The sequence below is a fragment of the Pygocentrus nattereri genome, chromosome 3, assembly GCF_015220715.1.
Source record: "Pygocentrus nattereri isolate fPygNat1 chromosome 3, fPygNat1.pri, whole genome shotgun sequence".
Taxonomy (NCBI): domain Eukaryota; kingdom Metazoa; phylum Chordata; class Actinopteri; order Characiformes; family Serrasalmidae; genus Pygocentrus; species Pygocentrus nattereri.
In genome coordinates this window covers 45,487,085-45,500,736 of record NC_051213.1, presented here as the reverse complement: position 1 = coordinate 45,500,736, position 13,652 = coordinate 45,487,085, and the positions used below count along the sequence as shown (strand labels likewise).

At 39.7% G+C, this 13,652-nt stretch overlaps 1 protein-coding gene across 1 annotated transcript in view; it reads right to left on the bottom strand.

Annotated features, from left to right (window-relative positions):
* The window catches only part of LOC108432297 (otoancorin), a 36,994-nt gene that overhangs the window by 10,527 nt on the left and 12,815 nt on the right, over positions 1-13,652 (bottom strand). Inside the window, exons 5-13 of the mRNA XM_037537184.1 lie at positions 13,000-13,215; positions 12,502-12,663; positions 11,979-12,119; positions 9,812-9,867; positions 8,783-8,903; positions 6,744-6,862; positions 4,261-4,396; positions 2,551-2,744; positions 1,339-1,429 (exon numbers count right to left, since the gene is read on the bottom strand). Of these exons, the coding sequence (XP_037393081.1) occupies positions 1,339-1,429; positions 2,551-2,744; positions 4,261-4,396; positions 6,744-6,862; positions 8,783-8,903; positions 9,812-9,867; positions 11,979-12,119; positions 12,502-12,663; positions 13,000-13,215 (1,236 nt within the window). The remainder of the gene's footprint in view (positions 1-1,338; positions 1,430-2,550; positions 2,745-4,260; positions 4,397-6,743; positions 6,863-8,782; positions 8,904-9,811; positions 9,868-11,978; positions 12,120-12,501; positions 12,664-12,999; positions 13,216-13,652) is intronic.

Sequence of the window (13,652 nt, the reverse complement as noted above, 5' to 3'; positions counted from 1 at the left end):
TCTCACTGTGGGTAATAGGTGGATTTGTGTGTCTGTATTGCACTTTGTTTTGATCTGTTGTACCGACCCAATGCAAGCACATAGTTCAAAGTCAGTGCAGCAGTGTAAAGTTTTGGGAATGAGCTAACCTAACTTTGTGTAAATAGAGCACAATATAGAAATATGTCCACATATGCAGTCGAGACTGACGCGGCTTTTTTCTGAATTTCTACAAACATCATTTCATTTTATAGTAAATTAGTTTGGGCTGGTTTATGTTTATGAACAGAGGCCTACAGATCAACATAGTAAAGGAGCTCATCTGTGATCCTGAGTTTAAAGCCAGTTTTTATTCAACTTAAACTTGGAACTAAGTTGTAAATAAATCTGAAACTGAAACTTTGCTTGTGTGTAAAAAGTGATTTCAGAGCCACTCGGTTCTCCCTGATGGAAACTGTTTACCTTCAGTGTTTTGTGCTTCTGATCATTTTAATAGACGTCAGCATCACTAATTAATGACGTTCTATTAAAAGACTGGTTTACCAAGAGAGACGCTGGAGGACTTTCACCTGAAATGAGTTCATGAAGCCAGTCTGGTTATAAAAATGATAACAGGACATCAGAGCCAGAATTACTCTTTTAGTACTTTTACTTTATACTTAAGTACATTTGAAGGTAAATACTTTTGTACTTTTACTCAAGTGGAGGTCTAAAGGGAGGAACTTCTACTTTTACTGGAGTAATATTTTACCTTGGGTGTCTCTACTTTAACTCAAGTACATGGTTTGTATACTTCGTCCACCACTAGTGTTAACTAAACAATGGACACTCAGGAAATCAATACGGACTGACCCTTCACGCCGGACACCCTTCATTCTTTATCGGAGACATGTGAACTGGTGTGCAGCGAATTTGCAGCTGCTGAAGTTGCTACAGTGGTTTTGGAATGTACTGATGAAAATAATGGTGCATTTTGACGTGAAACATATGGGTATCCTTGTTATTTGCAAGAGCCTTTAAAGGTGAATTTAAGAAGATATACACAAATTGAAAAAATGCCCTCAGACCCCAGAGGGTTCAAACTGTACATGTTATTACTGTATCAAAAAATGATTGACATGACAAGCGATTCCAAATTTTTCAACAACAATATAGGTAAATAATAAAGAGAGAACGAAAAAGGACAGGGCTGCGAGTATATAAGAAAATTATATTATTAAACAAACAGCTATTTTGTTGAAAATTCCTATAAAGGCATATTGTCTCATTTTCTATAAGGGTACTTTCCCTTGTTTACACTGAATTGGACTCACTCTCATTCGACTGACAACTCCGGGAGAATAAAGATCTCTTACTCACTTTGAAAGGCATCGTCTCAAGTGAGGTATCATTTAGTAAGAGGAGGGGTCCCAGTAATTTCATGACGTCTTCTGTCCAATCGGATGGGGCCCTGTTTCAAAAGACACAGCAACAACAAATTGAATATAAAATAGGCTTCATGAAGTCAATCTCAGGTCATAATATCGTGTACTTACGACAGGGATTACATTATAAGCTATATGTGCTATATCGTTTATCATTTCAGGAACCCTCAAAAGGTTTTGCACAGATTTGCCCTTAGTGTGTATAATAATTGTGTTGTATATGGCCTGTTTTTAAATTTTGGCCAATTGAAATTGGGTTGGTTTGTGTTTGGTGAGATTCATTGCTCTTGAGCGCCGCCTCTGGTGCAGTACCAGTGTCTAGGGAAGTGTGATTCATATGAACAACAGCCAAACAAACAGCAGTGAGCAGCACTCATAACCTACTAAGCCATGTTTCTGTTGTTGTAAACAGTTGCACCAGCTGTACGTAAGTTCAAACGTAGGCTAGTAGTAACATATGATTTTGAGGTTTCATGACGTGTGTATGAATGAATGAAGTATTGTGATATTACAGGTCTACCATATATGCCAGCTCTATTATGAATCAGACCAACATTACAATAAATATTTGCAACAGCAACTTCTTATCAGAGCTAATTTAATAGTTCAGCAAATACTAAGCTTTTAATGCTGATGCAAAATCATGGATTCCCCTCCTCCATTATTTTTACACATCAATTTGTTTCACTGTGACCAGCATGGATGTGCATAAGCTGTAACTCTATAAAGCTGTAGATTTAAAAGGGTTTTAGGGACCATCGCCAAATTGTCAGAACGTTCACAGATGATACGCTCAGCTCAATAGTGGTAACTGTTCTGCAGATAAATACTTTTCATATCACACACCAAGGGGCAATTTAGCATGTCCAATCAACCTAACTGCATGTATTTGGGAGGAAATCCACACAGACATGAGGAGAACATGCAAACTCCACACAGAAAGGACCCTGGTCGCCCGGCCAGGGAATCAAACCCAGGCCCTTCTTGCTGTGAGGCAACAGCGCTACCCACCGCGCCACCATGCCGCATACTTTTCTTATTGTGAACTTTAAATACTTTGAATAACACTGTGATATAAAACTCTTCAGCACTGGGCGGTGTGAATGCAGAACGAGTGACAGTGTCGTCTGCAAGCAGACTACATTACCCATAGACACGTGTGATCAGTGTGAACAGAGGAGCTCTGTAAGGGCGAGGAATGTGTTCACAGGAGGCCAAGGCCTGCAGCGTAGAGTTCAGAGCCGCAGGGTTCAGAGACGACATCCATGCAGGATCAAGCTCACACACCAGAGGACCCAGAGACAAGACCTCAGCTGTGGACAAATTAGACGCATTCTTCCCCTGAGGACATGGAGAACAGAGGTCAGGCCTGCGCCCTCTGCTAATGTGCAGGACCTGTCAAATGTCTGGAAACAACTGACGTAATGGCCCCTTTTCCATTCACTTGTTCTTAAACTATGCTTAAATTTAAATTCATTTTATTTTCAGTATGAATTGCACTTGGGACCACAGAACCGTTCAGTGGGACGACATAATGCCCTAGCTATTCGCTGACTGGTTCTACGTTTATGCCGGTTGTCTGCCACAGCCTCCTGCCGCTTTATTTTAAACCCGAAAACAGCCAAATAAGTTCAGTTTGCTCACACGGCCACCAAATAAATGAAAGCAGTGCACGATTTTAAATCCACCTTTCAGTAAACATCAAAGCTTCAATCTATCGCCAGTGTCTAAAGGTTAAATGGCCTTGCTAACCAGGAGAGAGTAGCAGGTTAGTGTTAGCATAACTAGCATGCCGCCAGCTTTGCTCACCACAGGACAGGTTCGATTCCGACTAACAGAAGCTTTACTGACAAATTTAGATGATAACTCAAATCCGAGGAAGTGTCAGCCGAAATGAAACCTGTTCTCTGGTGTCTGGAACTTAGCTAAGATAATGCTAGCCGGCTCCTTTCTCTTAGCTAACAGAGCTAAAGATGCCCAAACACCACAGTACGGGTTTCATTTAACGAGCTACTCTGCTATCACAAGGATAGATGATAAATGTTTATGACAGCGAGAGTAAAGGCAACTGATCGGCGTTGGAGTGACAGAAAGACGGAACTGAACTTGTAGTGTTAGTGCTTTAAGCTGTAGCCTGCTAGGCTAAGATAACGCGAGTGCACGGCGCCTCACGCAGCATTACAGGCTCGATGGCGTCTGAGATCACAAATTTGAATGTCTGCTGTTGAAGTGACAGAAAGATCAAATTAGAACTTTTGAAATTCTCGGACGTTTTGAAGTGCACCCTGCTTTGCAATGCTAGGGCTAAGCTACTGTAGCTAGCCAGCTCCAGATGAAACCCACCACAGTACAGGTATTGGCGGTAAATGAGGCTTGAATACCAAACGTTTTGGAGGAATTAAAAAAGATGAAAGCGCACCGAGAGGCCGGTGTTGGAATGACAGTTGGAATGGGCACTGAGACCCATTCGGCTCGACAGTAGAAAAGAGGCCAATGTTTCTCGTACTGGGGACTGCTGTAATCTTCAAGCCATTCTGATCTAAAGACATTATGCTCAAAAGCCCGAATCTGTTTGTGTCAAATACAAATAGCGCTGAAAACACATATCCAAAGGAACATTTTCCATATGTAAAAAATTATTTTTCAAGGTAATTGGCTTCTTGCTGGAAGTAAAAAAAAAAAAAATGCGTAACTGATGCCAAATGGGAGCATAGACTGGAGATGAACTGTAATCTCTGATTTATGTACAGTATTGCATATAAAACACAGTATGTCATTTTACATACATATAACGACATTAATATACATAGGATGTATACTGTAGTTCACACTCTTAAATTAAATGAAAACAAGTTACCAGGCAGCGCAGAGCTCTGTCTCTGAGCTCCCAGCGTGAGGGTGCACTGTTTGGTAGGGATGACAGGTTGGCTTGACTCATCTTCTCCAGGAAACGAGGACACACTGTGGCCGGGAGACCTTGAATCACCTTTATTCTGTGTACGTGTGTGTGTGTGTGTGCGCGTGTGTGTGTGTGTGTGTATTTAATGGGTTACATGTGTGAGTGAGGGGTAAAAATGTGTGTTTGGATTAGTGAGAAAACATAAAAGACTCATTTTAACCATTACTAACGTTTTGCTGGATTATGGAATTGATAGTTTGGCCAAAAATCACACAAAATGACACAATTTCCTCTTCAATTCAAATGTAGTCGAACTGATAAGACATGTTTGCTTCTTTAGCTTTCAGCTTTGAAAGCAATGAGACTCATGTAGCTAACAAGTAATGGAAACTTACAGGCACCAGGTTAGGCATCGGGGGCAGTTGTGGGCAGTCGTGTGCTGGAGGTTAGGGAACTGGCCCTGTGACTGGAAGGTTACTGGTTCGATCCCCAGCACCGACAGTCCATGTCTGAGGTGTCCTTGAGCAAGACGCCTAACCCCCAATTGCTCCCCGTGTGCCGTGCATAGGGCTGCCCACCGCTCCAGGTAAGTGTGCTCACTGCCCACTTGTGAGTGTGTCTATTCACTAGTGTGTATGTGGTGTTTTACTTCATGGATGGGTTAAATGCAGAGGTGGAATTTCCCCGGTTATGGGGTTAAAAAAAGTATAAAAAAAAAACTGCTGAAGTTTCTCCTCCTTGCCTACAGAGGTCTCTATCTCCTGAACATTAGTGTAGATATGTCACAGCCAGTTAATGAGGAGCCTGGCCACTTCCTATTGCTCTTGTTATATCAAAAAACATGACTGCAAAACAGCAGAGGGCGCCCATGAGCGATAGCTAAACGGCCAAAAAACAAAGCTAAAATAGTTTCTAGCCCAGAATTTTCCTATAATTTTAGAAACTAGAAGGATGTATTTTACTAAAAAAAAAGCAAATAAAAGTACCTGTATGTTTCCTTTTTTTTCAGGTTTTGGGGAACAGAACGCTAGCAATACTGCTGAGTGTGGACTGGTTGGCGAGCAGAGCAGCTCATTGGCTGTTCTCATTCACTGAGTTCTGTGTTCCGGAAATGAATGTATTCTTTTATATTAATAAATACGATTTTGCTCAAATGCTCCGTCCTAACCCATTTATTTTAGCCTCACTTGAGAGCGCCCTCTAGTGTTTGAGAAAACTGGAAGACAGTTCAGAGCAGTAGTTCTCCTCTCCACAAGTTCTCTGGATATGTCACCTGAACTTCATTAGCGGCCTTTTTGTATATAACCAGAGAACTTGTTACTGCTGTTAAGATTTCAGGTGGAAAGGAAAATTCTAACAAAAAGCTGTTGAATAAGAGGACAACTTCAACCAGGTAGAAATTCAGACATCAAACAATGTTTACGGCTGTTTGTGCTAAGCCTGCGAGTTAGAAAGTAATAGTGACAGAAATCATTTATATATTGTTCAGCTAGAATTTTGCACAATAGAAATGTCAGAAATTCTTTGTTAAAATTGGTTCTTATTCATACAAAAAAGGCTTTATTTAAGAATATAAAAGTTTCATTTGAAAAATACGTCCCTGTTGTCAGAACAAAACTTTGTATCGTCATTTTTGATGTTTTTCAGTTTTTGACCTGATTTGAAAATGGCCTGTTGCTCTTTACACTACGTGTAAATTTCATGATGAAGGGACTAAAAGAAACAACCCAAAATGACTTGGAAAGACGTCGGGTTCCATTGACTTAAAAGGTTTTTTTACTTCTCCTTGTAACAGTTGGTTCTCAGGAACATGAGAAGGACCCATGTGCAAGTTAAAGGTGGTTAAATAAAATAGGGAAATCCAAGGGACAAGGCTGAGGACAGAAAAGGAGGTCCAAAGTCAAAAACCAGCCCAAAACACCAAAAAAGACAAGGGACTAAACAAGGCTTGGTAAGGCAGACACTGAGGAACTGGCAATACTTCGCAAGGTGTGAGTGCAACTGAGAGCTTTTTATAGCAGAGTAGGGTGGAAATGAGGATCAGGTGGGACTCATTAGGGTTGTCATGGTGACAGTGTTAGAACTCAGGAGAGGAAGACCTCTGGTGGCCAGAAGGGGGAATACTGACACTCAAGTTTTTTTGTTGTTGTTGTCTTTCTTCCGACGACAGGGAATGCCGCAATCTGAGATTTTAATTGTTCTGTGATTACACGTTTGTCATATTGCCCACTACTAAAGTCAACACAATTTGAGGTACATGTTTGATGATTTAGGCACAGTTAAGCTTGTATGATGCTAACCTGGTGGCTATAAGGTGGCCCTTACTTGTTAGTGACATTAGCCTTGGAGCGCCAGTACAAAACTAAAGAGGCAAACTTTCGTCTCCAAACGTCTCTTTGTCAACTATTCTGCTTCAAGGCCGCTCTGTGAAAGTAACTTACGGTAGTTGGATCAGCAGCAGAGCAGGAATGGCCTGCAGCTCTGAGTTGGTGATGTTCATGAAATAGCCGGGCCTCTGTTTCTCTAGACTGAGGAAGAGTTTGTTAGCAATGCAGCGCACCTGGAAGGAAGAATTACACGACAGAATCAGACTGACCAATCAGAACATACAGAGCTTTTCTCTGAGTAGCTACATACTTAAGAGATATTACAACTAGTTTTATTAATATTTCATAGAGTAATAAATAATAAATACCCAGTGTAAATAACTGTAGTGCTTCTGATATGATGTGTAGTTAAAACTTTTTAAAAAGGTTTAACATGGAAATAAACCGTGTACTGCTACTCTCTGACTAATATAACACCTTTGGTGAAATTTCAAAGTGATTTCAGTTTGTATTTGTGCTTTATATGCAGTACTTAGTAGTACAGTTGACCTCAGCAGTGAGTTTATCACAATATACATTAGAATAAAGTCGTATTCATAATTCAAATAAACAGAAAAACAATAAAAAGTAACAAGAATTTCTTGGGTCCATATTTTTCCTTGACACCTTCACAGCCGCCACAGAGACTCGTTAATATCATCAATGACATCATGAGCTCAATTTACTGAAGCACTGATTGGTCAAACCAGGAGCTGCTTTTTAACTACATATAATACTGGGACTTCCTCGAGGAGAGGCTTGGAGATGGTTAAACAAACACACCAACATCCAGAAAATCTGGGGTTCAATCCCTGCCTGAGTAAACTCCCTACACTATACCTATAAGAGTCCTTTGGCTAGACTCCTAACACCACTTTTGCCTACCTGTGTAAAATAATCAAACTATAAGTTGCTCTGGATAAGACTATCTGCCAAATGCCTTAAATGAATATTATAAACACAATTTTAATTATAAACACAAAGTATACCAATAAATCGATTTTGAAAATGTGTCTTGGGTGCCAAAGACTTTCGCACAGTACTGTATATTTTCAGTTCACACAGTTCACACAGAAATCACGGTCCTTCAAGGGGTCAATAGAACAGAGCCCTGCTGGTGACATCCTGTATGAATACAAATAATGTGTAGCCACGCCATATTAACATGACTTAGTAAGGAATTGGAACGAGATCATGCATTATTAAGCTGTTTATCATCTCATTACGTCGAGGCCTCGCATTAGGATCTCATCTCCTTGCCTTACTAAGTCGTGGCCACGCATTATTTTTATTTTTACACCAGCAGGGCTCCATGTTTAGCAAAGAAAATGGTTCTATATAGAACCTGAACATTGAAAGAACCCTTTCCATGATTAAAGGGTTCTTTGCATTGTAAAAGGGTTCTTTGGATTAATGGGTAATGTGATGGCTGTAGATGGCTTTTTTTGAAAATGGTTCTATATAGCACCAAAAATGTTACAATTTCAGGTTTGTTACAAGAGAAGAACCCTTTCTGGTGCTACATAGATCCTAGGTTCAATAAAGCACCATGAACATTCTAAGAGCCCTTTGCATCATGAAAGCATTCTTCAGATTGATGGGGAATGTGCCGTAGATGGGTCTATATAGAACCTTTTTGAAAATGGTTCTAAACTGTACCAAAAAGGTACTTCTATTGTTATGATGTCAGGCTTGTTACAATAGAAGAACCCTTTTGGTGCTATATAGACTCTAGGTTCTATAAAGATTATTAATGGGTTCTTTTATCATGAAAAGGATTCTATATGGAACCTTTCTATAAAATAGTTCTATATAGCACCAAAAATGGTTCTTTAATTATTACCATGCCAGGGTTGGTACAACAGAGGAATGCTTTTTAGTGCTATATAGAATCCTTTAAATCGTGAAAAGGGTTCTTTGAATGTTCATGGCTCTATATACAACCAATAAGCGTTCTTCTATTGTAACAGAGATCAGTAAGGAACCCTTATCTTTACTGAAGAACCATTGAAGAACCATCATTTTTAAGTGAGAACATTTTAACAGCAAAGATACAGAAGACAGAATGATTTTAGTCACTGATGTCATGATACCGTACCATTCTTAGTCCTTACCTGCGTCCTAGACAGCCAGTTAGAAGAATCGGCAAGTGTTTGCACTATTGTCAAGGTATCACTTTGATTGACACTGTCAATCATGCTGCAGGTTACACCCTGGACAGCCTGGCCCAGCTTCCTGTTAAGAAATGATGGACTTGTTTTTATACTGGTAGCAGATCATTATCTAATTTACAATTCACAGCTGGTCACTATCAGTTAGTAACAGTGGTGGACAGTAACTCAGTAAATGTAATTAGTTTCTGTACTTTAGTATTTTTGGTGTATCTGTACTGAAGTTTCTCCGTTCTGGGCGACTTTTTCCTTTCACTCCACTACATTTCAGAGTCTAATATCCGACTTTTTCCTCCTACATTTTGAGAAATCTGTCTTTCCTTTTGGTTTCTGTGTGTATAAAAACGTAACATGTCAAAACGAAAGAAGCGCAAAGCCAGAGCACCAATCAGGGCCCAGCGGTCACTTTGTTTAGAGCTGGTTTTGACCTGTTGGTCATATCGACCCAGTGCAGCACGCGGTTCAACGTCAGCGCAGCAGCGTAAAACTTTGGGAGAGTCTGTTCAACATAAATGATGAACTAACCTAACTTTGTGTAAATAGAGCACAATATAGAAATATGACCACATATGCAGTCGAGACTGACGCGGCTTTTTTCTGAATTTCTACAAACACCATTTCATTTTATAGTAAATGAGTTTGGGCTGGTTTATGTTTATGAACAGACGCCTACAGATCAACATAGTCAAGGAGCTCATCTGTGATCCTGAGTTTAAAGCCAGTTTTTACTAAACTTAAACTTGGAACTACCTTGCATTAAGTTAATTGATCTTTTAGTACTTTTACTTTATACTTAAGTACATTTGAAGGCAAATACTTTGTACTTTTACTCAAGTGGAGGTCTAAAGGGAGGAACTTCTACTTTTACTGGAGTGATATTTTACCTTGGATATCTCTACTTTAACTCCAGTACATGATTTGTGTACTTCATCCATCAGTGTTTAATAATGTATGTACGGTCAACTGGCTCACCTTATTTGCTCAGATTTGATCCCCTGACCCAAAGTCTTCTTTATAAGGTAAACAGACTAGAGAAATCGAACATGAAAACAGTGAAAACTCTTATATAATGGTCATTTGGTACAGCATCGATATCATTAAATTCCCACAGACAGCTTGGACAGCTAGGAAAAGTCATATTGAAGATGTTCAGGTCAGCATTACCCTGCGGGACACACTCACTAACAATAACAACATGCTACACGGCCCTGTGTTGTTTCAGGTTTTGTTAGACTGCTAGAACTACACACACTGCAGGAGGGGGGCTGTGGGTGCATGAGCACGCCCTAGATGTCTATACGGCTGATTAATTGTAATTAACTCATTTACTTATTTTGCATAGACTCTTTCTGAAGTGAAATGGTTTCGAATTCAAATCTGTGAATTTATAACTGATGATTTCGGCATGTTTAACCACACTCTGTTCTCTGACAGAACAATCAAAAGCCCCACCAATCACTGCTTAGCAGCCACTTCATTCCACCGTTATCCCAGTGAAGGAGCATGATGTGTTTTCCATGGAAAAAGATTTCATTTGAGTCTGCTGTTGTAGTCTTAAGATGTGCCTGGAGACGCCCAATTACTTCCAGGCTGTAAAACTACACACTGCAGATTCACACTGGATTAAAATCACTCCACAATTATTACAGTCAGACTGTAAAACTACACACACTGCAGATTCATACTGGATTAAAATCACTCCACAATTATTACAGTCAGACTGTAAAACTACACACACTGCAGATTCATACTGGATTAAAATCACTCCACAATTATTACAGTCAGACTGTAAAACTACACACTGCAGATTCATACTGGATTAAAATCACTCCACAATTATTACAGTCAGACTGTAAAACTACACACACTGCAGATTCATACTGGATTAAAATCACTCCACAATTATTACAGTCAGACTGTAAAACTACACACTGCAGATTCATACTGGATTAAAATCACTCCACAATTATTACAGTCAGACTGTAAAACTACACACTGCAGATTCATACTGGATTAAAATCACTCCACAATTATTACAGTCAGACTGTAAAACTACACGCTGCAGATTCATACTGGATTAAAATCACTCCACAATTATTACTGTCAGACTGTAAAACTACACACACTGCAGATTCATACTGGATTAAAATCACTCCACAATTATTACAGTCAGACTGTAAAACTACACACATTGCAGATTCATACTGGATTAAAATCACTCCACAATTATTACAGTCAGACTGTAAAACTACACACTGCAGATTCATACTGGATTAAAATCACTCCACAATTATTACAGTCAGACTGTAAAATTACACACTGCAGATTCATACTGGATTAAAATCACTCCACAATTATTACAGTCAGACTGTAAAACTACACACACTGCAGATTCATACTGGATTAAAATCACTCCACAATTATTACCATCAGACTGTAAAACTACACACTGCAGATTCATACTGGATTAAAATCACTCCACAATTATTACAGTCAGACTGTAAAACTACACACACTGCAGATTCATACTGGATTAAAATCACTCCACAATTATTACCGTCAGACTGTAAAACTACACACTGCAGATTCATACTGGATTAAAATCACTCCACAATTATTACAGTCAGACTGTAAAACTACACACTGCAGATTCATACTGGATTAAAATCACTCCACAATTATTACAGTCAGACTGTAAAACTACACACACTGCAGATTCATACTGGATTAAAATCACTCCACAATTATTACAGTCAGACTGTAAAACTACACACATTGCAGATTCATACTGGATTAAAATCACTCCACAATTATTACAGTCAGACTGTAAAACTACACACACTGCAGATTCATACTGGATTAAAATCACTCCACAATTATTACAGTCAGACTGTAAAACTACACACACTGCAGATTCATACTGGATTAAAATCACTCCACAATTATTACAGTCAGACTGTAAAACTACACACATTGCAGATTCATACTGGATTAAAATCACTCCACAATTATTACAGTCAGACTGTAAAACTACACACTCTGGGCATTCATGCAGATTTGTGTGTGTGTGTGTGTGTGTGTGTGTGTGTGTGTGTGTGTGTGTGTGTTTGTGTGCGCGTGTGTGTGTGTGTTAGCATACCTGTGTACGCGACCAGCTGCGACCCCCCAGCTGGTCTACAGAGCTAATTCCTGCTTTCTCCAGACTGAGGAGAGAAAGTGAGGAGAGGAGAGAGTCTGGCACCTTCTTCACCAAATCAGATTCATTCAAACTGGAGCGCAACTGAGAAAGAAATGCATAAAAAGTAAACAAATATATATATATATGTGTGTGTGTGTGTGTGTGTGTGTGTAATATGGACATTCATTGCATTCATTTAATTTAATAATTTCTTTCTTAGTTTTATGCAACTTTATCAATTTTAATCTATAAGCAGTTCTTTTCATCCTCTGTGAATTATGATTTTTTTTTTCACAATTTTTTATTTTTATTTTTTTTTTTACAATTTTTCTGTTTATATTTATTACAGCTTCCTACTAATTTGTAGCTCAGTACCAGCACTGACTAGAATCATTCTGCACATACGGCCTCGTACTACTGAAAGCAGTACTTCCAAGCTTTTGGATGGTCATGCTGGTAATGCATATACACATATAACACTCACCCCTTCTAGCAGAGCCTTTTTCTGCAAAGACGACATCTTCTCAGTCATGTTCTTCAAGCCTTCATTTCCCAGCAGTCCCTGCAGTTTAACCTTCCTCAGTATTTCGCTGTCCACTCCTCTTACCATGGAGCCCAGAGATAAGAGACTTTCACCAGTGACGTTCTAAAGAAGAAGGGCAGAGGGCGGGTGGTGGAGGACAGCCCTGTGAGCCTGACAGCAACAGCATGATAGGGACAAATCCACCTTTTATGCACGGGATATTTAGAAGTCTAGCCATTCACTTGCAGCAGCACAAACCAGCAGAATACTTAACAGAGATAGCTAGCAAACTATTTTCTCTGAGATTATAGAGAAAATAGTGTGAGTTTGACAGAAAATATCCAAATGTGATAATTATCCATATTAATAATGAATAATATGGACAAATATATGTTGTCCTAAGTTTTCTCTGTATTACTCAGCCCTACTAAAGACAAAACAACCCTGCCTAACCTTTACCTTCTCCAGGAGTTTTTGAGCTAAAATTCTGGCCTGAGCTGGCTTCCATTTGACCTCCCTCAGGCTGGTCAGGCCATTCTTCAGAGTATCAGCGCTGAAGTCGGACAGTTTGGAAGAAGGCAGGATGGACACGCTGGAACCCAGAGTCCGCAACAGCTCTATGGTGGGAGGAACGTCACCGTTCGACATCACCTTCCTCATTAAGTCTCGTTTTATCTGAGAGAGGGTGAATTCAGAGAGAGAGTTCTCTTCAGTGGATGACTTTCAGTGATGCAATGTAACGAATGGCCAACTCGTTGGTGAACTTCAGAGAAGCTCAGGCCCAATCCTGCTTCTTATTTTTTACCCTTACCCCCCTGAGTGTTTCCTTGCCCCGTGGAACTGAGCTAGAAGGGATAGTGGTTGAAATCTTCCCATTTGAAATGAGACCCTCAACTAAAAAAGAACATTACTTCATTAGCAGCTACTCGCGCTGCTCTGTCAGCAGAGGAGGGTGAAGTTCAGCTCCTCACTGCTGGGCTTTAGTTACATTTAGGGAATCATACACCTTCAAAGAGGGGGCAATTATTTATTATCACCCACCCCTAAGTCTTCAGTGATATGAAGCTGAAGTCAGATGTTCTCCAGATTCTTGTTCAAATTTTCCCGTTCCA